This window comes from Dreissena polymorpha, chromosome 10 (assembly GCF_020536995.1).
Source record: "Dreissena polymorpha isolate Duluth1 chromosome 10, UMN_Dpol_1.0, whole genome shotgun sequence".
In the NCBI taxonomy this organism is placed as follows: domain Eukaryota; kingdom Metazoa; phylum Mollusca; class Bivalvia; order Myida; family Dreissenidae; genus Dreissena; species Dreissena polymorpha.
Genome location: NC_068364.1, coordinates 30,395,591 through 30,417,344, shown reverse-complemented (window position 1 = coordinate 30,417,344; position 21,754 = coordinate 30,395,591). Strand labels below are relative to the sequence as shown.

At 34.5% G+C, this 21,754-nt stretch overlaps 1 protein-coding gene across 1 annotated transcript; it reads left to right on the top strand.

Annotated features, from left to right (window-relative positions):
* Positions 1-2,058: 2,058 nt before the first annotated feature.
* On the top strand, positions 2,059-4,270 carry LOC127847828 (uncharacterized). Its single transcript, XM_052380029.1, has 3 exons — positions 2,059-2,582; positions 2,967-3,218; positions 3,554-4,270. Exons 1-3 carry the CDS (start codon positions 2,209-2,211, stop codon positions 3,996-3,998), a joined length of 1,071 nt encoding a protein of 356 aa, XP_052235989.1. The 5' UTR covers positions 2,059-2,208; the 3' UTR covers positions 3,999-4,270.
* The last annotated feature ends 17,484 nt before the right edge of the window (positions 4,271-21,754 follow it).

Sequence of the window (21,754 nt, the reverse complement as noted above, 5' to 3'; positions counted from 1 at the left end):
TGAATCATGGGGATTGTATGATATTATCGCCCCTGTTTATATGAACTTGTTTTCAGAGCAGATAGTTTTGTTGAATTTTATGTTAAAAGATTTAAACTGTAATTGTATTACTTTTGAACATGATTGATGTCCCATTCAGCCAGGAAATGTTGAAACTCCTGGGAACTGTAATAATGATATTATTGGCATTTTTCACTGTTGAATTGAGCTGAAAAGAATTAACAGGTCAAAAGAGTATAATTTATATTCGATATTTTACATGACTCACCCAGTCCTGTAAGCCAAAATGATCCGTAAAACAAAATTGTGTCTTTGTGTCGTATGAACGAATCTGCACTAAAACTTAATTTAGGCTCACATCGTACATGCATGATCAGTTGTCAAACGAAAGTACGGTTGATATACAAATGCATTATTTTTCTCTTTCCGGGATATTGTTTTAGTTTGTTGATGCTGCATTAACACATGTAAGTGTATACGAAGTGAAAACACCAAAAATAAACAACCGTTGCGATAGACACCTATAAACTGTTAGATTCCCATAATATCACTTTAATAATTTGTTTCCAATATCAGTTCGAACAAATATCTATAAATAAGAATGTTTATTAAAGATCTTTGTGGAAATAAGAATATTATTTTTCAAGGGAGAAAATCCAAACATTGAATTTATAATTTTTAATGAGATTTGTTTCTATTATATTTAATTGTTTACTTAGTACATTTTGTGAGCAATTCACATGTATGTATACAGCAAATTGTGTGGAATTTTAATGTAAAAAATCTATAATTTAAATCATGCGTGCGTGTTAAACACATGAGTTTTTGGTAAAATAAAAGATTGTAATACAAATAATTGTGACCTGCTCTATTACAGTAGACGAACGAAAATGTCAAGAATATGAATTTGAATAAGCAATTAATTATTTTATTTTTATTTTCAACAAAATAAATAAATGGTATTTAAATTTTAAATAATAATTAATAATTAATTAATTATTTCAAATTATAAGTGCACTTATTGTACAATAAACACAAACAAAAGTGTGTTCCTATAATAAAAACAAATACAAAACACAAATACAATTTGATAAAGCTACTTTAACGCACTAACAGTTGTAATACGTCACAGTGCGCAATTTTATTTCCGGTAAATCGACTTCCGTTACATCGATATCCGGTTCCAGTTCAAAGTTTAACTGCTGCGCTGACGCGATATTTATAATAACAATCGGTACTGCTCTGGTCAATAATTATCCAATCATAAACTTAAGCGTGCGCTCTTAACGCTGGCTGCAACGAACCGATATCGATAAACTCGATAAACTCTTCTATCCGCAATATATGTAAAATTTACAGGTTTATACTGTAAACCTAATACAATATTCCGAATTAAATTAACGCACGACCGCGAACGATTCGAATCACGCTACCTTGCAAGGATTTTCTTTATTCGCCTTCTTTATTTTGCAATGAAATTGGTTTTTATTTTATGCTTTCCGGTGGTTTATAGATAAATATCAGTGAAATAAAAGTGGTATTTCACTGTTTCAAACAGTGAAACATAACAGTGAAAAATATCGTTATTTTTCACTGTTTCAGTTAGATACTGGAACTACTTCCCCAATAACCCCATGGTGAGCCTCAATTGCAATTTTCATTCAAGGGAGACTAGTCTACTTGAACCTGAAACACACATTTACCTCCCTTAAACATAATTATTTCGTCTGCTGCTTAACTCTTTAACAACAATGGATGAATTGGAAAACAATGAAATAAATCTTCTTTTCTCAAATATCTTTGACTTTGATGACTTTTTTAATGAAATGAATGAACAAGATGATGACAGCGCTTCAAAATCACAAGAAATAACATCAGCAGCACCAACAGCAGGAGCAGCAACATCAGCCCCACCACCACTGGTAACAACACCAACAAGGAATTTCAGATCTGTAAGTGTGGATAGCTTTCTGCTTGAAAACGAAAATTTAAATACAAAAAAGTAAACCGACAATGACATCAGACTTTTCAAAACTTTCCTAAAAAGTCACAAAAAATGAGGCAAGAAATATTGAAAATATACCTCCTCATGAATTGAACCCTCTGGTCTGCGAGTTTTTGTTGGGTGTGACTAAAAAAGATGGATCAGAGTATGAACCCACATCTTTGAGGGCATTTTTAAGCTCAATCGACAGGCATTTAAGGCACATGAACTACAAGCACTCTTTGATAAATGACCCTAAATTTGCCAAAGTGAGGGAAGTATTAAAAAGTAAACAAAAAGCTCTGAAAAAAGAAGGTTATGGAAATAAACCGCATCAAGCCCAGGCATTAACAAATGAACATATTGAAGCTTTGTACGCAGCTAAAACTCTGGGAGAATCAAGCCCAAGAGCTCTATTACACTCACTGTGGCTTATATGTACAACCCATTTTGGGATGAGAACCGGCAAGGAAATTCACACCCTATGCTGGGGTGATGTCAGCCTTGGAATCGATTTTGAAACTGGTGAAGAAATCATCACCTTCGACACTGAGCGTCAGACAAAAACACGTACTGGTGAAAATCCTAGGGATATAAGGTGATTTTCCTACTTTAATATATTTGTACACAAATCTGAATTGATAATTTTTTATTTATATAAAAACTGGTACTGTTTATAAAATATTTAAATGGAATTTTTCTTTAGTAAAAATAATACAAACATGGAGGATATTTGTTGGTTAAAACTTAAGGTAGAATATCGATTTTATTTCACAAGTGATCATATAAATTATTATTTTTACGAGTGGCGAAGCCACAATTGAAAAAATATATTTTATATTATCACAAGTGAATTTATAGACCTTTTTTTACAATATAATTCTTATTTGTATTATTAATATACAGTAGACTTCACTTTTGGTGGAATAGTATTTAATTTAAACAAAACATTTAATGCAACACACATTTTAACTATTCATAGGAAAGTCAAGCCACGGGCATATGCAGTTCCCGAACAACCTGACAGAGATCCGGTGCATCTCTACAAGCTATATGCCGACAAACGCCCTGTTGACATGATGACACAAGACAGCCCCTTCTTCTTAACTCCTGGCAACATGACACAGCAATGCTGGTTCAGGAAGTCTGCCATGGGAATAAACAAGCTATACAGCATAATGACCGAGATGAAAACAGATGCTGGTATTCAAGAGCCAAGAATCACCCCATACAGGTCAAAACCCCATGGCATATTATATACACTACTTTCATAACAAGACTAAAATATATAATAAAAATCACTTACCTCCCATTTAGTAAATAGGTGTTGTTTGTCCAATTTACATGCTACAACACTCAACATTTTAATTCATAAAATCTCCTGTACTCTACTAGTACTATTCCTCTACTTTCCGGGTTCCATTACATCCAGTACTTGACAGACCACCATGTATTTATTGAAGTGTTTCAAGAGCACACATAACAATTACAACTTAAATCTTATGTAATATGTCATGTGTACCGTTGAATATTGATTTTATTTTTACCATAGAAATAAACTTTTTTCAGTGCAAGAAAGCACTTGATTCAGAAGCTGAATGACGAGAATGTTCCTGCTCATCAAATAATACAGATTTCAGGGCACAGAAATATTAACAGCTTAAATAATTACAGCAGTTTGAACAAGGAACAGTCAAAAAATATTTCAAAAATACTTTCTCATTCAAACCAGTCAGTTGAAAAGCACAACCGCACAGCCACTGCCACTGCGTCAGCCACACCTGCATCAAGTGATTTTCCGATGGCCCGAGGATTTTTTGTCAACTCACATTTCCAGGGCAATGTAACATTTAATTTTCACAACTCTGAATCTTACATGGGCCTTTCCCAGACACAGAACGTAGTCAATCACCAGAGGCAATCTCCATCCCGTACACCGGCGGTAACCGCAGATTCCCCTGTACAGCGACACTACAAGCGAATCCGTCTTATTGCAGAGAGTGACAGTGATTGATATCGAAACCATTTAGCACAAAAACACTGTTGAAATATGTTTGCGTTCCTAGTTTAATCCAGTTATGTGTTATTAATGCAGCAAGTCGTAAAAGTGTTGTTCAACATGGCGAGCACTTTCGTAACTTTGAGATCAGTTGAATACACAAATTACTACGCCAGTATATGCAACACTATTAATTTCATAATAATTTAAATTAAACTATTGTTTGTAATAATATTGAATGTATAAAGTATGAAAAAGATATATGTTGAATAAAACATTGATTTTAATAGTAATACACTTTTTACAGATGTGAACTATTTTCTTGTGTAGTAAGTTCTTTGTGCGTTCTAAACATTGAGGCACCCCACGGGGAAACTTAATGAGGCAAATTCGGAAAATTAACAAAACTACAAAAATAAGCATAAAATAAAAAGAAAATTTGTTGGTTTCGGTAGCATATCGAATTTAATTCACTCGTGATCATAGAAAAAAATATTTTCACTCGTGGCTACGCCACTCGTGAAAATATAAATTTTTATGATCACTCGTGAATTAAATTCGATATTCTACCGAAACCAACAAATATCCTCTATATACTAATTTCATTGAAAAATAACTTTCAACAAAACGGTCACGTTCACCATATACCGCTGCAATCATAAAAAGCACGGGTATATCGAGCTAACTATTAATAAATAAGGACAGATTGGGGGTTAACTAATACTGCTATTGACTAAAAATACAAACTGGCTTTTACTAGCTCTAAATACAGTAATGTGTTTTTATAACTGACAAATCTACATAGCAATCTATATGGCAAGCGAAATGCACATTAATTCCTTAAACCACGGTTTAACAGTTAACTATATAGTTAAGAGACTTTGAACCCGGGTTCAAAGTGCCGTTTGCACATTAAATCCTTAAACCCGAGTTCAAGAGTTTGAAGAGTTCAAAGTGTGTCTAAAAATAGATACAAATCTGTTATCTGAGACGACCAATTAGCGGAGCTTAAACCACATATATATACAGTAAAAATACTAAAATAAAAGTTTTGACACACCATGCGAATGTCCTATGAAGGAAAGGTGACGAATAACCAAAATGAAGTGCAATATAACCTAATTCAATGGGTTTTATTCGGTGCGAGTGTTCACAAAACACCGGTTGACATTGAAAATGACATGGGACGATGATGGGTAAAAAACGGGTCTCACTAAAACGCTTACGGAATTTGCATACAATATAGATAACGTTTAAAACTGCATACGATATGAACAAAGAAGGAAATTGCAGACGGTAATCGCTGTCCGTTATTATGGTGTTTATTATGGTTTAGTTATTTTAATTTTATTTTTTGATGTTAAAAATACACGATGGATACTTAAATATTGATGTTTACATTTTTTATTTTGATATTTTATGGTGTAGATTAACCTAAGGTTTATATCATAACTCATCCGATTAGGTATCACTTTAAAGGGATCTTTTCACGCTTTGGTAAATTGACAAAATTGAAAAAAGTTGTTTCAGATTCTTAAGTTTTCGTTTTAGTTATGATATTTGTGAGGAAACAGTGATACTGAACATTAACCATGCTCTAATATAGCCATTATATGCATCTTTTGACGATTTTAAAACCTAAAAATTATAAAGCGTTGCAACGCGAAACGATTGAATAATTTGGAGAGTTCTGTTTTTGTCGTGAAATTTTGTGAAACTACGAAGATTGCTTATATAAGGTATAAAATACGTCATGAATGTGTACTCGGCGGAATAGCTCAGTAGGCTGAAGCGTTTTTACTTCAGGACTCTGGCAGGACTCCAGGGGTCACTGGTTCGTAACCTGCTCCGGGCAATGTTCTTTTCCTTTTTTTAATTTTTTTCTTGATTTTTTACTGGAGCTTTTACGATCCAATGTTTACATTTATCAATATAAAGCATTTAATGAATAAGTTAAAAAAATGCCAAAATCTGTGAAAAGGCCCCTTTAATATAACAATCAAAACAGTAGGGCATGGATGATGGAATGGCAGATCAACATTGTTAATTTTCGGATAAACTTTCTGAATTTTGCCAAGGTATATTTTTTCATAGATTTTCAGTTTGTTTGCTTCAAGAAGTAGTATGTGGAAAAACATTTCCTGTAAAAAGAATATATTTCATCAATCATAACGTGTTTATGAGACGTATTGGCTCTCATAATGACGATTTTAGCGGATATTTCTGTCTGTTACACAGTTGTCAAAATCTAAAACGCTTCACAATTTATCTGTCAAATCATTTCTAAGTATACGATTTTAAAATGACATCAACTGTAGTAACATATCTTTGATACAGTTTAGTGCTTATATGCTTCTCAAAGTTTTCTACTTTCACTTTATTTATTTTTAAGATGATTGTATAACTGTTGATCAATTGATAGCTGAAAGACTGTCAAATGAATATGGAATTAGGTTGTAGTAGATACAGTCAAGTTACCATTACCGGATCATTACCCATAGAGGATCACTTTCATGTTCAAGAATGCGCTTCCCGATAAATAGTTGTCAGTTTTGGATGATATTTTGAACACAGCATTTTCAATCACATATAGAAAACAATTATAACAAAAACAAATGAATATAATTTACAACTGGCAATGTAATTTGGGCATTGTAAACAACACAGTTCATGTTTCGACAGTTCAAATAGCGTGGTAGAAGCCCCCTGAGTGGTTTCGATCACGTGATCCGTTATGGCTACAACTGATCTGTTAATGCATGAATTCTGCAGCGAAAAAAAGGTATCACAAATACATTTTGCCTGCGTTTAAAAATAAGACTATATGCTGAAGCAGCGAGCAAAGGTAATATTTAATCAAACTGATGTAAAAGAAGTCTCAAAACATTTATTGCTTTTCACCAGAACAACTTTATTAAGCTACTGATCCGGTAATGGTAACTTGACTGTACATGTATTATAAAATTTGTGTTAAAAACATACATGCCATAATTTTTCACACCAATTCCGGAACATTGAGTTAAATTGTCCGGGACTTTTGCCGATTTTCCGGGACATGTATAAAATGTAGCGATATTTATAGACATATGCATTTTTGGTATGTTTTTTTTTGTTTTGCATCGTTAATTGCAAAAGTTCGAAAGCCTATCCGAACTACACTTGATCTATTAACATCAAATTAAACATTACTACTTCCGTTACTAGATACAAGCCACGTGTTTTCAGTGTAAGCGTTTTAAACATAGATGGTGACGTCACTGCGTTATTGTTATCAAGACCGGTGTGTAACACGTAGTTGTTGATACGCCTTTATTCATTTATAACATTTGGACGAATCTGCTGGGCGTTTTGACATGGCGAACGCAATTCAAATTCATATATTATTTTAAACATAATGTTTACTGGGGGTTTAGAACAACACAATAATAAACCTAGTGAGGATGACGTTTTTATATGCTTACTTTTTTACTCAACTTCTTTGTCGGTAAAGTGTGAACATAAACTGCTTTTAATTTTTTACTCAGCGATGTTGGACTTCAGATGTGTGAACAACTATCCTTTGCCCTTACGCAGCGGAATATAATGACATAGTAGATTAAAGTCAATTAACAATCGATATGATAACAGGACCCCTGTTAATTGATCGATTTTGACACGTAGTGTAGTCTGCCTATTCGGGTAGGCATTGTCATGGAGACGCTGCAGATATACACAGATTCGAGGTGCAGTTAAGCATAAGATAAGGTACATGTATATATGGATTTTGTAAATTCCGGGACATTTGACAGATTTCCGGGACAGCGGGACAAGTTCTTCATTTCCGGGACTGTCCCGGACAATCTGGGACGTATGGCATGTATGGTTAAAAATCTGTGTGCAATCCTGTAATGGACTGTAAGCAATCGCAATTCTATTTGTAACACCAGAATTAACCCTTTACATGCTGGGAAATTTGTCGTCTGCTAAAATGTCGTCTGCTGAATTTCTACAGTTAGCATTTCTTTGATTTTTTTTTCAAAAAATACTATCAGAATAGCAAACAGTTTATATCCAGATGAGACGCCACGTTCTGTGGCGTCTCATCTGGATCCAAACTGTTTGCAAAGGCCTTCAAAATTTGGTTCCCGCACTGAAAGGATTAATGAATGCGTTATCAATGTCAATTAAGTGTTCATGATCAAGTTGAAATTAAAGCAGTGATGCGCAAAGATAATGATTCGTTAAAACAAAAAAGAAATAAAAAATGTAGAACAACACAAATTTGGAAGTCACTTTAGAGACTATAGTTTCCAGTTTTAGACAATTTAAAGGTTGTCTGATCATATGTTTTAGAATATTAGTAAGATTGTTACCAGATTCAATACTTGTGCGGGCATTTTTTTTATTTGTAATATATTATGTTTAAATATAATTAAAACCACACATATATATTTTGCAATAATTTTATTAAGGCCTGTATCTTGTTGTTTCAGTGAAGAACTCTAATGATATACATGTAGGGGCATGTGTCCAAAGCTGATCCACATCATAACATACTGATTGGGAATAATGACATAGTACCAAAAGATGTGCTTATACTGTAATTAGCAGGTATGGTATGACTCACACCATGTATTGTTTACCTCATTTGTGTTTACTATTTATTCTATTTTTCCATTAGGAAAAACAACATATGATTTATTGATTATCTTATCCATGGTATGCGGATGTTTAGATAAAAACTAACAGAATTTATTAAACAAAAATGCCTTAGCTCTTTTCACTATGCATATCTGGAGGGAACAGAAATAAAATTATGTACAAAACAACAATCTTATTTTCATGTTGATAACAGTGTATCATTTGATTAATAATGTTTTGTGTTATTTTTACAAATATTAAGTTCAATAAGAAAAACAACAATGAAGGGAAAAATAACATGTGGTTACCACTGTATTAATGTATTATTGATGTGTTTGTGGAACGTTGCAGTCATAAATTATCAGTCATTGTTATATATTTTGATTATTTTCATTGCAGATCTTCACAAATGAACCTGGCAGATCCTGGTGCAACCTTACCTAACCATGTTTACATCTAACCGTCAGTTTGAGCTGTGTGTGGGTGGTAACACGGACTATATACATGTATTGCCCAGTAATTGTCTTGTGATGAACCTTTTTAACATATCAAGTATTTAATTGAAGACTTAAGAGGTCAGTTTTCATCAAAGAATTTAAAAATACAGTTTTTTTGTAAGGGTGAATATGTGGTTATAATGGCATTGATGTATATCTTGTGTCTGTTTTTTAATCAGCCTTTCATCCATAATTATGAATATTAAGCATGATAAAGCAGGGTTGGCATATTGACCGGTCGATTGAGTATTGACCGGGCCGGCAGTCAATACCCGGTTAAAACCGGTCAATACTGGTCATTACTGGTCATTATTGGTTAATACTGGTCGATTGAAAATTGTAGCATTTAAACATGACAAAGGAAGAATTTAAGCTATTCTATATTAAATCAATCATTATTCTGTAATTGATAAACTTTTTGTGAGTTATCTAATGTAAAAAAAATAAATTTAAGCTGTAAAAAATACTTCTTTATTATTTATGTAAACGGTCTCAAATACAAAAGAACTAAGGCAATATCTTTATCACAGTGTATCACATCTGTTACTGAAGTATTATTGCTATTGTAGTTACCATAGTATTTCACTGATCTATTGATAGATCTATTTGATAAGCTGATGGACAAACAGAACTCTTGTGGTTTCTAGGGTCATAAATGATCTGGCTCCTAAGCCTTTAATGGTAATAAAATGCATGCACTGGTATGTCTCTGGTAGAGACAATGAAGCAAATCTGGCCTTAGGCTATTTCATTTCACTCAAACAAAATGAGATAACTTGCTATTATTGTTATTAATTTAATAGTTACTTCTAACTTGCCTCCTTTCTATATTAAGAGGGGTTTTATATTTTAAAGTTCAATTGGTCTTCAAATGAAAAAGCAATCAAAGTTCTTGATTTTGGCAACAAATAATGTTTACAATTGTGGGTCTACTCTAAACGCTTCTTTTCAGTTATTTCTTTCTTTTAAAAATTATTTCTTATAATGTTTTTTGTTTTATATCAATGGAAAATAAAATATTTTTTCACTATTAAGTTAAAGAAATCCAGGCAAGAATACATGACAAGTAAGGGTTGTGTCAAAGGTGCCATGTAAGGCCCTATTATCAGTTTTGGGTGCCCTAACCTGTATAGGTTTGAAGACTGTGAAAGACTGTGGAGACAGTGGGGCATGAGGAACAACTAATACACAGTAATTGACAGGTTCTTGTTGAATCAAGCACAGAATTTTCTGAGCATTCATAATTCGTTAGAATTGGAAAAAAATTCAATTGACTAGAAAAATCCAATTGACCAACTTGACTCATTTGCAAAATTTTGAGAGATTGGCCTACAAATTGCATGAACAGGTATAAAATAGTGGGTATTAATAGCTTAAGACATTATTGGCAACATGTCTGTTTAATTTATATTTTCAATATTGTTTAATTAAGCATGGAATATTAATCAAAATTGGGGGTTAAGTTCAATCGACCAGTATTGACCAGTAATGACCACTTTGGGAGTATTGACCGGGGCGGTTTTAACCGGTAAAAACCGCCGGTTAAAACCGGGGGCGGTCGATTGGTGACAACCCTGTGATAAAGTATTTTAAGGGAATATAATGTAGAAATGTTATGTTGTTTCTGCACAAGCTTTTGAATACAAGAAAGTCTATGTTCACTCAGCACTGTTTACAAAATGTCAATGAATTTGCTTGTTTTAGTTTCCAAATCTGTCTGTCTCTAGCTCCCTGTGAATAATGTACTTTTTTACATTGCATCCATTGATTTTAAATGGGGTGTATAATGCACATGTCACACTTTTGCCAACAAGTGACGAAAGAGATTATACAGAGATTTGAAAGTTGAATTCATGTCATTTGTATATTAATACATAATTCTTATTCAATTGAATAGTAAAACAAGCTAACGACCAGCTCTCCTACTTTTTGTCTATGTAAGTGGAAATTAATAACATTGTTTGGCCTAAATACCCATCAGAATTTCTACGAATTGTCGGAATAGTTCTATAATATAGGTGTTTGTTTAATTTTATAAAACTTTTTCTATCATAAAGAGTTGTACACATTAGCGTTTAGCGATTTTATGAACTGAATTCGATAAAACGTATAATCGTACTATTTAATCGCTTAAAAGTTTCTCTACGGTTACCTTCCCAAACTTTCGATGGGCGAGTACCCTATTTATAGTATGGGGACCTACGTACGTTCAATCATACTACAAGTTTGAAACGGATATTGCAATTGTTTTAAATCACTACACAAGTGCATGTGCATGTATGTATTGTACATAGGAAATGCCATAGCGTGTAAAATAAACTGAATTTGTAGACTTATGACTTAGGTACCACCCCTAATGTTCAGTGTTATCGTACTATTTGCCCTTCATAGCTGTATAATCATCACTATCATTATCACCGTGATTGATATAATCATCATTATTAGTATTATCATTATCACTATCATAATCCCACCTTTAAGTTACCTACCCTATACTGGAGATTTTTCATGTAACAACTCTTTTTCACAATATACGATGATTTATCGTATAGACTACTGTTTGTTTGATATTTGTGACATTCTCTTATAAGTAAGCTCACAAGTTATTACAAATTGTTATTGTTTTGTAAACTGTGAACACTAATACGATACTGTTCTATCAAGTTATTATTTAATTATCTCATTTTTACATAAAAGTTTACACCAAATGCTTAACGTTTTAAAGTAGATACATGAATAAAAAAAATACCATTTCGAGTATGCCCTTATTCATTTAGTTACCATGTTAACTAACAGCTTGCCGATATACTTTGAAAACTTTGAATTATATTTATTATTCCATATGAGCAACAGGAAAATGCACATTCGAAACATTTGAAATAAATATTAGCAAATACATAATCAGCCCTGCTCTGTGAAAATGAGTTTAAATGCATGTGCGTACAGATTCGTCCCAGATTAGTCTGTGGAGTCCGCACAGTCTAATCAGGGACGACACTTTCCGCTTTTATGACATTTTTCGTTTAACGAAAGTCTCTTCTAAGCAAAAGTCGAGTTTATGTGGAAAGTGTCGTCCCTAATTAGCCTATGCGGACAGCACAATCTATTCTAGGACGACACTTTACGCACATGTGCATTAAACCCCTTTTCACAGATCGAGTCTCTAGTATTTTATTCCAACGTTCTAATATTGTTTCATTAAATAAATATATATTGACTGTCGTTTTAAATGTGCGGGGTAAGAACTATACTGCTAAAAATGTTATATTATATTATACATATATCTTATAACATATAGCACATTATGCCCTAACTGGAATTTAAATTCTCGTAGCTATTCTGTTGTTTTATAGTCCTAGGTGCTCGGATTCTTACCAAATATTTTTTTTATTAAACAAATAAATCATATTGTACGGTCATTACACACTTTCGAACAGACGGCACTTCTCTTTTTGAGTTAAAATTTTATTTTTAAAGGCTGTAAATTATTTTGTTGACAGATAAATGTTATTGTGTGTGTATACATAATGAGAAGATGTATAAGCAATGTACATCTAACTTATTCCCGTCGGCGAGTAATATACAAAAATTAATTTATGTTCTTATTTAAATAAGTAAGTAAGTAAGTAAGTAAATAGTTTATTATAGTGACATGTGCATTTCGTATGGTATAAACAACAATAATATATACATATAAAAAAGCACCCGGCCCATTGGACCTATAAGTCACCTTAGCTGTTAAGCTCAATCTACACGTAAAGCATATATATACAGTTCTATGTCATACCAAGTGATGTACGAGTGGGACTGAGAAAACAGATAGCATATATACAGCAAATATATACAGCTTCAAGTGGTCCCGATTATGTCGTCAATGTTTAAAATATTATAGTTATTCATAGCAAAAGCAGCATAAAACAATTGGGTATACTGTAAAATCAAAAAGCTAATATACTTTTAAAAGAATACAGCACTGATACAGATTCAAATTTACAGTGGATACATTACGGACTGCCTGAGCAAAAGGCTTTATCAATGAACTTTGCAGTCTTCCCGGGGTATACATTAAATATATGACAAAACCTTTGTTCTGGGTTAAGATGGATAAAGTCGTGATTTATGAGAATATCACCAAACACGTCAGTCCTGATATTGTTATATAAATCACATACAAGTAGGAAATGTTTCTCATCTTCTACGGTCGTTAGATCACAAAACCTACATGTTCGATTATCATCTGGTTCACCAGCGTATCTTCCTGTCTCTATTCTCAGTGGTAATATTCCCGATCTAAACTGACATAGTAATGAGCGTTCATGTTTTGAGAGGTTCATCCTCACATAGTCTTCACACTTAAATTCCGCTTTGAATGTTGCGTATGTTCTCAGTTTTGGCATGTTCAACACGTCTTGTGACCATTTGACTATATAATTTTGGGTCATCAAAGATTTTGCTGTATCCAGATCGATACATGATTTAGCGTGAAACCGATCGATAATCCCAAACGTTGATAGTATCTGCTTAACGTCGCTTGACCAATTATTCACACATTTGGTATAATCAAAATTAAACACTTGTTGGTGAGTCTATTGTCATCCATTTTAATTAGCCTATTCCAGAACCTGAGGACACATACCCATCTTCCATACAAGGTTGGTTTCCAGCCAGAGTCTCCATAAAGTGCCGGTAGTGGGGTAAATCTATGCACGCCCATGAAATATCTTAATGCTCGGTTGTGTACATTGTCAAGTGATTGATATGTCTTAGAGCCCCACACCGAAGCACTACATTCAAGAATTGGTGTAATGCATGCGGTGTATAGTTTTTCAAACGATTGGAACCGGAAGTGTTTCATGTTATGAATCTTGCTAGTTAAGCTTCCAATCGCCCGACCTGCACCCTTTGCCAACGCCTCGCAGTTCGCACTGAAGTCGTTTCGTTCATCGAAAATCACTCCAAGGTATCGGTACTGCGCTACTGTTTCCAGGATGTTTTCACCAACTCGGAATTCCTTATCCGTCCGCGATGTTCTGCCCCGCCGGAAGTGAACGGTTTTCGACTTATTGGTGTTAATTATCACGCGCCAACGTTTGCACCAGTCGTGGAGGGTATTAAGCATGATTTGTAACTTTTCCTCGTTGTCTGAAACTAGCACAATATCGTCCGCATACATAAGAATGGACACGTTTGCCTCTCCCATTGAAATACCTAGGTCAAGGTCATTGATTTCTTTCACAAGGTCAATAGCAAAGATAGCGAACAAGGTCGGCGATAAACAACACCCCTGTTTGACCCCTGTATCGCAGCTGAACCAGTCTGTTAATTTATTATTTATACGTATACACGATGTGGCACTTGTGTATATATTTCGTATGGAGTTATAGACCTTTCCATCAATTCTATGTAGCAGCAATTTGAAGAGCAGCATATCGCGGTCTATAAAATCGAAGCATTTTTTTTAAATCAATAAAAGAAGCAAATACCGAGTTATTGTTCCTTATAATGCTGTTCAAAGTGTAAATGTGGTCTTCGCAAGATCTCCCAGCCCGGAATCCATTCTGCTCGTCCGCTAATATATCATCGTTATCCAGATATGTTGTAATTCTTTTGTTCAAGAAAGCACTATAAAGTTTGCTTGTGCATGTCAGTAAGCTTACTCCTCGGTAGTTAAGCGGCACACGTCTATCAGAGTTGTGGTCCTTGAGTATAGGACAAATAATGGCTTTTCTCCAGCAGGATGGAATTAAACTGCTATCAAATATCAATTGAAATAAGTGTTGCAATGTAACTATGACCGCCGGGAATTTAAGCACTTCATATGGTAAGTTATCATGACCACACGCCGAACCAGACCGTGCGTGCATAATAATAGTCGTTAATTCTTCAATACTTATGTAACGGTTCATTTGTTCATTGGACACATATAGGGGGTCCTGCATGTTCATTTCCAATAGATGTTTATGAAGTTTCGCTCGGTCATAATGTTCCTCATTAAAATCGCCGTTGTTATCCCCGTTGTACAAATTACTAAAGTCCAATCTCCATCTCTCAAACACTGTTCGCTCATTTCTTATTATGTTACCATTGTCCACTATTTCTATTGGTATAGAATTGTCTTTTCTAGGCCCAAGATTTTGTATTTTTCGCCAAAACTCCGTAGGATTGTTACATGACATATCCTCTATTTCGAATGCTTGTGCCGCTCTATATACGCGTTCTGATTGTCGTAATTGTTTGTCGAACCTGTTTCTGGCATTAACATAATCTAACCGAAGTATCGATTTCTGTTGATTATTTCCCTTGTACTTCACAAACGAGCGTTCTTTGATGCGCAAAACGTCCCATAATTGCTGTAACTCGTCACACCAGTATGGCTTTGACACTTTTCGCCGTTTATTAGTCTTTTTACTGGCATTATAGGTTGGAATATGAGCCTTCATTTCGTCTGTGATGGCGTTACACAAATTGCTATATACCGAGTCTATATCTTCCTGGTTTTCTCGTGCACTTTCGATCTGTGAGATGATGGAAATAATAGCTGTTGCCACCCTTTCATTTTGCATAAAGTCTGGTGGTATGCAACGCAGTTTAAATCGCACATTATCGGTTGGAGTAGGATTACCATTGTCATTGCTATTCGTATTATAATCCCTACATTGAAACTCGGTCACGAGCGCAGAATGATCGGGTAATCTTGCTCGTTGACCTAATAATCCAAGTAGGTCATTGTCACTCGCAATCTCTTGTGCCGTTAATACCTTAAAGTCACTACATTTCGACAGTGTCTCGTGTGGAACGCATATGTAGTCCACCACCGCCCGGCCTTTGTTTGATATTGAAGTGTAATTATCATAATTGTAACGGCCATTTAGAACACAACACTTTGAGTCGTTCAAAAAGTCTATCAGCTCTTGACCATGTCGATTACCTGTATTGTCAAGTGTTCTGCGCGCGGGAATAGTATCGCATTGATATATAGTATCTGATAACGTTCCAATTCTTGCATTAAAGTCCGCGCCGATAAATAGGTCATCGCAATCATTGTGTGTATATAGCTGCGTTAAGAGATGTGCGAAGAAAGATTGGGCGTCTCGACCTCGTGTTGAATTTTCTTGCGGCAAGTAACAGGAATAAACTATGAAGTCCGACCCTGTATAACTATGCTCAAAACGTAAGCCAAGTATTCCCTCAAAAGATTTATCCACAATTGTTATATTATACTGATCACTGAGTCCATTTCTCACTAAAATGTCTACTCCTCCAGACGCCTTTGGAGCGTCCCGGTGAATATTTGTTCGATTAAAACCGAACCACGAATAACCGTCTATATTTACACAATCATCGGTTTTCAAATGTGTTTCACACAACGTAATTATATCCGCATCTAGCGCATTAATAATTCCAGTTCGAAGCTTGTGATTTTCACGTGTCCAACCGCATACGTTAATATGCGCTATCCGAATAATTCCAAAGGGTCGGGATGTCTCCTAGTTCACATTACCTCGGTTGTCATGTTGTTGACGCGGTTGAATTCTGCCATTAGCATCAACCCGGAAGTTCTTTCCGTCGGGCATCTGGCGCAGTAAAGCACGTGCGTTCATTTCAATCAGTCTTTCCGCGTGCGATTTACAACTTTTTACATATACGTCACTATATTGCTGTAAGTCTTTTAAACACATCTTGCTTCTGAGAACTTTGATTTTTTTCTTGAACATTACGGAAGGTTATTTTCACTGGCCCTGGTTTATCCTGTATTCGTGCTCGGAATCTTACTACTTTCATTATCCTGACCTGTGTTTTGACTTCATGGCCTAGGGCGTCGATCAAATTCTGAGCTTTGTGAAGTAAGTCCTCGCCGTTATCATATGGTAAACCACTTGCAATAACGGATATGTCCGTATCATCTAATCGAGCGCTTGGGTTAAATGTCCGCTGACCTTGATCTTGTATACCGTTATTGGTTTCCATTTGATCGCCTGAGGGTACACTTGTATTTGCAGTCTGTGATTGCTCTATTGTGGCGACACGATCCTTCAATGACTGAATAGTAGACATTATCTCATCAATTCGATAGCCTTGTTTCTGTACGTCCGATGCAATTTCCTTGCGTAGGGATGCCACCTGATCATTAATGTTCTTTAACATTTCATTTTTAAATCTATCCAATTTAATGTCGAACATTTTCGTCATTTCATCTTGTCCTTGTTTCAGTCCCTGCATCATGTTCATAAGCATCGCAAACTGATAACTGTCCATACCACCGCTGCCTACTTGTGGCGCACCGCTCCCTTGTTGAGCGCTCGGCGTATACCCCGTTGCCATGTTTTCCGCGACCTGTTCTGTATTCTTGGACGTGTGAGGGGAAAATACAGAGTTTAAGTCCTTCGATAAGTCTAGTTCAGCGTCGTCGCAATCGCCCAATAACTCAAACTTGTTGTAGGTATACTCACTGTCATATAATACCCCGTTTGTCTCGTTGAGTACCTGGCTCAAATCGACGTCCACTATCGATTCGTACTGTGCTCGGGCGCCTTGTTTAAAGGGTTTTCTCAGTGATTTTGTTTCGGAGTCCGATTCACTGCTCTTTTTACGTTTCGGTTTCCGATTACCTCGACCCATATGGTTGATAAACGTATTTCACTCACGAGTCACCGATATAGCCATTCACAGCATGTTCATGTTCCGTAGAATTATGTTTCGTATAAAGTGCGCCGCACTAGAGCGTGACGATTTTTCAATCATGTGTGGTCTTATAATACCGTCCTGAGCGAAAAAAATCTCAAAGGCCGAAGGACGTATTTTAGTATGGACTTAAACCTATACAGTGGTGTTAAGTGTCAATATAGCAACAATATGGATGATGTGTAATAATACCAGTTCTATATCCTCGGGTAATATAATCCGATATAATCCTATATCACTATATCACTATAACACTATACCGATCGTATCTATTGTCAATATATTCGAGCTCGAGTGATTTTAATCCGATTCACTGGTAATTGATACAATCACGTAAAAACGTACACTGACAGGAGTTCACGAAAATTGTCCAGATCATCCAGGATCTACTTCAGATTTACAAAATTTGAATCGCGAAAATAGAAGAACAATTTGTTTTCATACCAATACCGTCATCAGCTTTAACACTTCAAATGTACTTTTTGTGGAATTTTCCTGATAATTGTTATGTCCACCAGTAACTCAATTTTCAGTCACGTAGCTATATTAATTATATTTATAAATCCCAGAAACTTAGGAGCACAAAAAACACGTTCACTTGCACCACTTGTTCATATATCAACATATTTTAAATATTAAATAATAAATACAATGATTTACAGTTATTTATACATTTAAACTCTGTTCTTAGATACAAATCGAGTTGTTAAAAAACGACAGCATTTGTAACACATTCTAGATTATCGTCACATCAAACTGATAATTGTTGCGGAAATTGATGGATATTAATTAGCATGGGGTGTCTTAACTCAAATACTTTTAACAGAACAGAACAGAACTTTATTTGTTTTCACAGGTTACAAAACAATGACATTTTGTAATAACATGTGAGCATATGTATAAGATAATTACACAGATATCAAACAAACAGTATTATATACGATAAATCATAGTAGATCAATTGGGAAAGTGGTTGTCATGTGAAAATTCTCCAGTAGAGGGTCAGTAACATAATGGTTATTTAAACAATATATTGTCTACAAACAAAAGAAAATTTGGGTTTCGAACCCGTAGGTGTTGGATAATTAATAGTTAAGTACGTATGTGAATTCGTTCTAATTACAAAATAATGTATAGTGATCACCAACAACAACATTTGTTATAATAGTACTTCTACAAAAGTAACACAAACAACAACATTAAATAGTTAACAGTTAGTGGTGGAATATTTATGTGGATACACTCCATATTAAAGAGTAGGATTAATGATTTACAACAACAGCGTTAGTTATAATAATACTTCTAGTAATAGTAACAACAACAAAAACGACGCTAATAATGATAGTAATACTGATAATGATGATACTAGTAATCATGATGATGATCGAGATGACGACAATGGTGATGGCCATGATGATTATGATAGTGGTGATTATAAAGCTAGGAAGAGCAAATATTACGATTACACTTACCATAAGACAGGGAACATAGTTCTACCATTTTTTATATTATTATTTATTTATTTTTAATCATTTTTTTTTACGTGACATTTTCTTTATTTAATACATACAAGAACATGCATTCGAGTAGTGAGTTTTAATTTTTGCAATATCCATTTTTTAATGTGATTTTATGGTTGAACGTAGGTAGGTCTTCCTAGTATAAATAGAGTACTCTCCCGTCTAATAAAATGAGGGAGGGTAACCGTCGGGGAACTATTAAGCAATTAAATAATTCGGTTAGACGTTTATCAGGAATTTCAGTTCATAAAATGTAAACGGTAATAAGCGTACAACCCTCTATGGTGCCCCTGCGTTGTGTGGATTGTCGATAGAAGCGATAACTGGCATTTCATTGACGGGAGTGTTATATAAACGTGATGAGACAGTGTAGCGTAATATTTCATTGATGGATGAGTTGGACTGTTTGTAAACGTAATAGAGTGGAACTTTTAACAATGGCAATTGGATTATTTCGTGCGCCATAGCGAGGTAGGTTTTATATTATTATGTGGGTCATTAATTTTAGAGTATTAGAGGTATACTTCTCAAAAGAAAATACTGTGTCTTTAGGTACGTGTATGCAACTATTTTATTACGAGCGCCGAAAGGCATTGATTAAGTGTTTCATAAATAAAGCTGTGTTTTTAAGTGTGACAGGATTGTTAGTGCACATTAAATCATGGAATTTAATGACGTTTGGACGGAGCGTATAATTAGAAGGGATTAATTTTGTTCTTTTTTCTTTGAAGTGAGGACATAATAAAAGGTAATGCATTTCGTCCCCAATGTCGTTTGTATTACAGAGGTTGCACTTTCGATTCTCATGGGGTATGAAGTTTTGAGAAAAGCGGCCAGACTCAACTGGGAATAGATGGTTGCCGGTGCGGAATGCAGCATACTTAATCGTAGTGATTGAGGTAAGGCTGTAAGATAATGTTCAAAGTTGGTATTATTTTTAAATAATCCATACATTTTGCCTTTAGATGAACATTGTATCTGCGCATTCCAACACTGGATAAACTGATCAGTTAAAGTTGTCTTGACTTGCTTATGTATGTTATTTGTCGAAATGTTCTCTTGCTGTAACCATAAAAATGAAAGGCCAGTAGAGTTTAAGATGCTGGCAATAAAGTTAGTCCATTTATTGTTTATATGTGAGTTTATCATAAATTTATACATCAAAAAGGAAAATTTAGTGTGTTTGCTTGTTATTATCTTGTTCCAAAACCTTATCATTCTTGTTTTTATAATTATATCCAGCGGGTATCTTCCAAGTTCTGCATATAAGCAATATCTTGGCGTAGATTTTTTAACTTTAATGATTCTTCGTAGGAAAGAACAATGGACATTCTCGATTATGTCTAGATTCTCATATCCCCATACTTCACAACCATATGTCAAAATAGGGACTATAGTTTGGTCAAATAGTTTGATTTGCAGGTCAATTGGTAAATTAAGATTATTTATTTTTGTGAACACGTGGAACAGTGCCTTGTTGGCTTGTTCTACGAGATATTTTCTACAATTTAAAAAACTTCCAGATGAAGAGAAAAAGACACCTAGATATTTGTATTCTTTGACTGTTTCGAGCAATTGGTTATTTATGTAGAATTTATATTTGGAGGTTTTAGTTGTCCCAAAAACCATAACTTTAGTTTTGGAATAATTGACATTTAATTTCCAAGTTGTGCAGTAGTTATAGAAGCAATTCAGTTTGTTTTGGAATTCTTCTTCATTTTCACCGAGGATTATGGTGTCATCTGCATATAGTAAGATAAGTAATTTTAGGAAGTGGATGGCATCATTTATATTAACTTCTAGACTTATTCCATTACACGTTTGTTGTAAGAAAGCATCAAGATCGTTCATGTACATAGAGAAAAGTATAGGAGATAGGTTTTCTCCTTGTCTCACTCCTAAAGTACTAAAAAACATTTGGGATAGTTCACCATTGAGAGAAACACAGGATTTAATATTAGAATACAAATTTGTGATAATGGTGAATATTTTACCTTGAATTCCAAGTTTAAGTATTTTATGCCACAGACCTGTTCTCCAGATAGAATCGAATGCAGCCGAAAAATCTATGAATGAACAAAATAATTTTCTTTTAGCGGCCCTTAATTTTTGAATAAGCATATTTAATGTAAATATATGGTCGCATGTCGAATAACCTGAGCGAAATCCAGCTTGGTTCTCATGAAGTAAGTTATTGTCTTCTAGAAAAGTGTTTATTCGTTTGTTAATTACAGCTGTAAATAGCTTGCCTAAACAACTTAAAATTGTAATCGGTCTGTAATTGTTAGGATCAAGCTTAGATCCTTTATTTTTAAATATGGGTTTTATTGCACCGATTAACCAAGCTTCAGGTAAGATTCCGGTGTCTAAAATTGTGTTGAAAAGACTGCAATATATTGGGAGCATTTTGAAAGAAGTGTTCTTAATGAATTCATTTAAAACATTGTCAATT

Excerpts from the sequence above, each read along its gene's own strand:
- LOC127847828 (XM_052380029.1), top strand. The coding sequence starts at position 2,209 with ATGAACTACAAGCACTCTTTGATAAATGACCCTAAATTTGCCAAAGTG. Across the intron at positions 2,583-2,966 it reads GAAAATCCTAGGGATATAAG|GAAAGTCAAGCCACGGGCAT; the intron begins GTGATTTTCCTA and ends AACTATTCATAG. Across the intron at positions 3,219-3,553 it reads CCAAGAATCACCCCATACAG|TGCAAGAAAGCACTTGATTC; the intron begins GTCAAAACCCCA and ends AACTTTTTTCAG.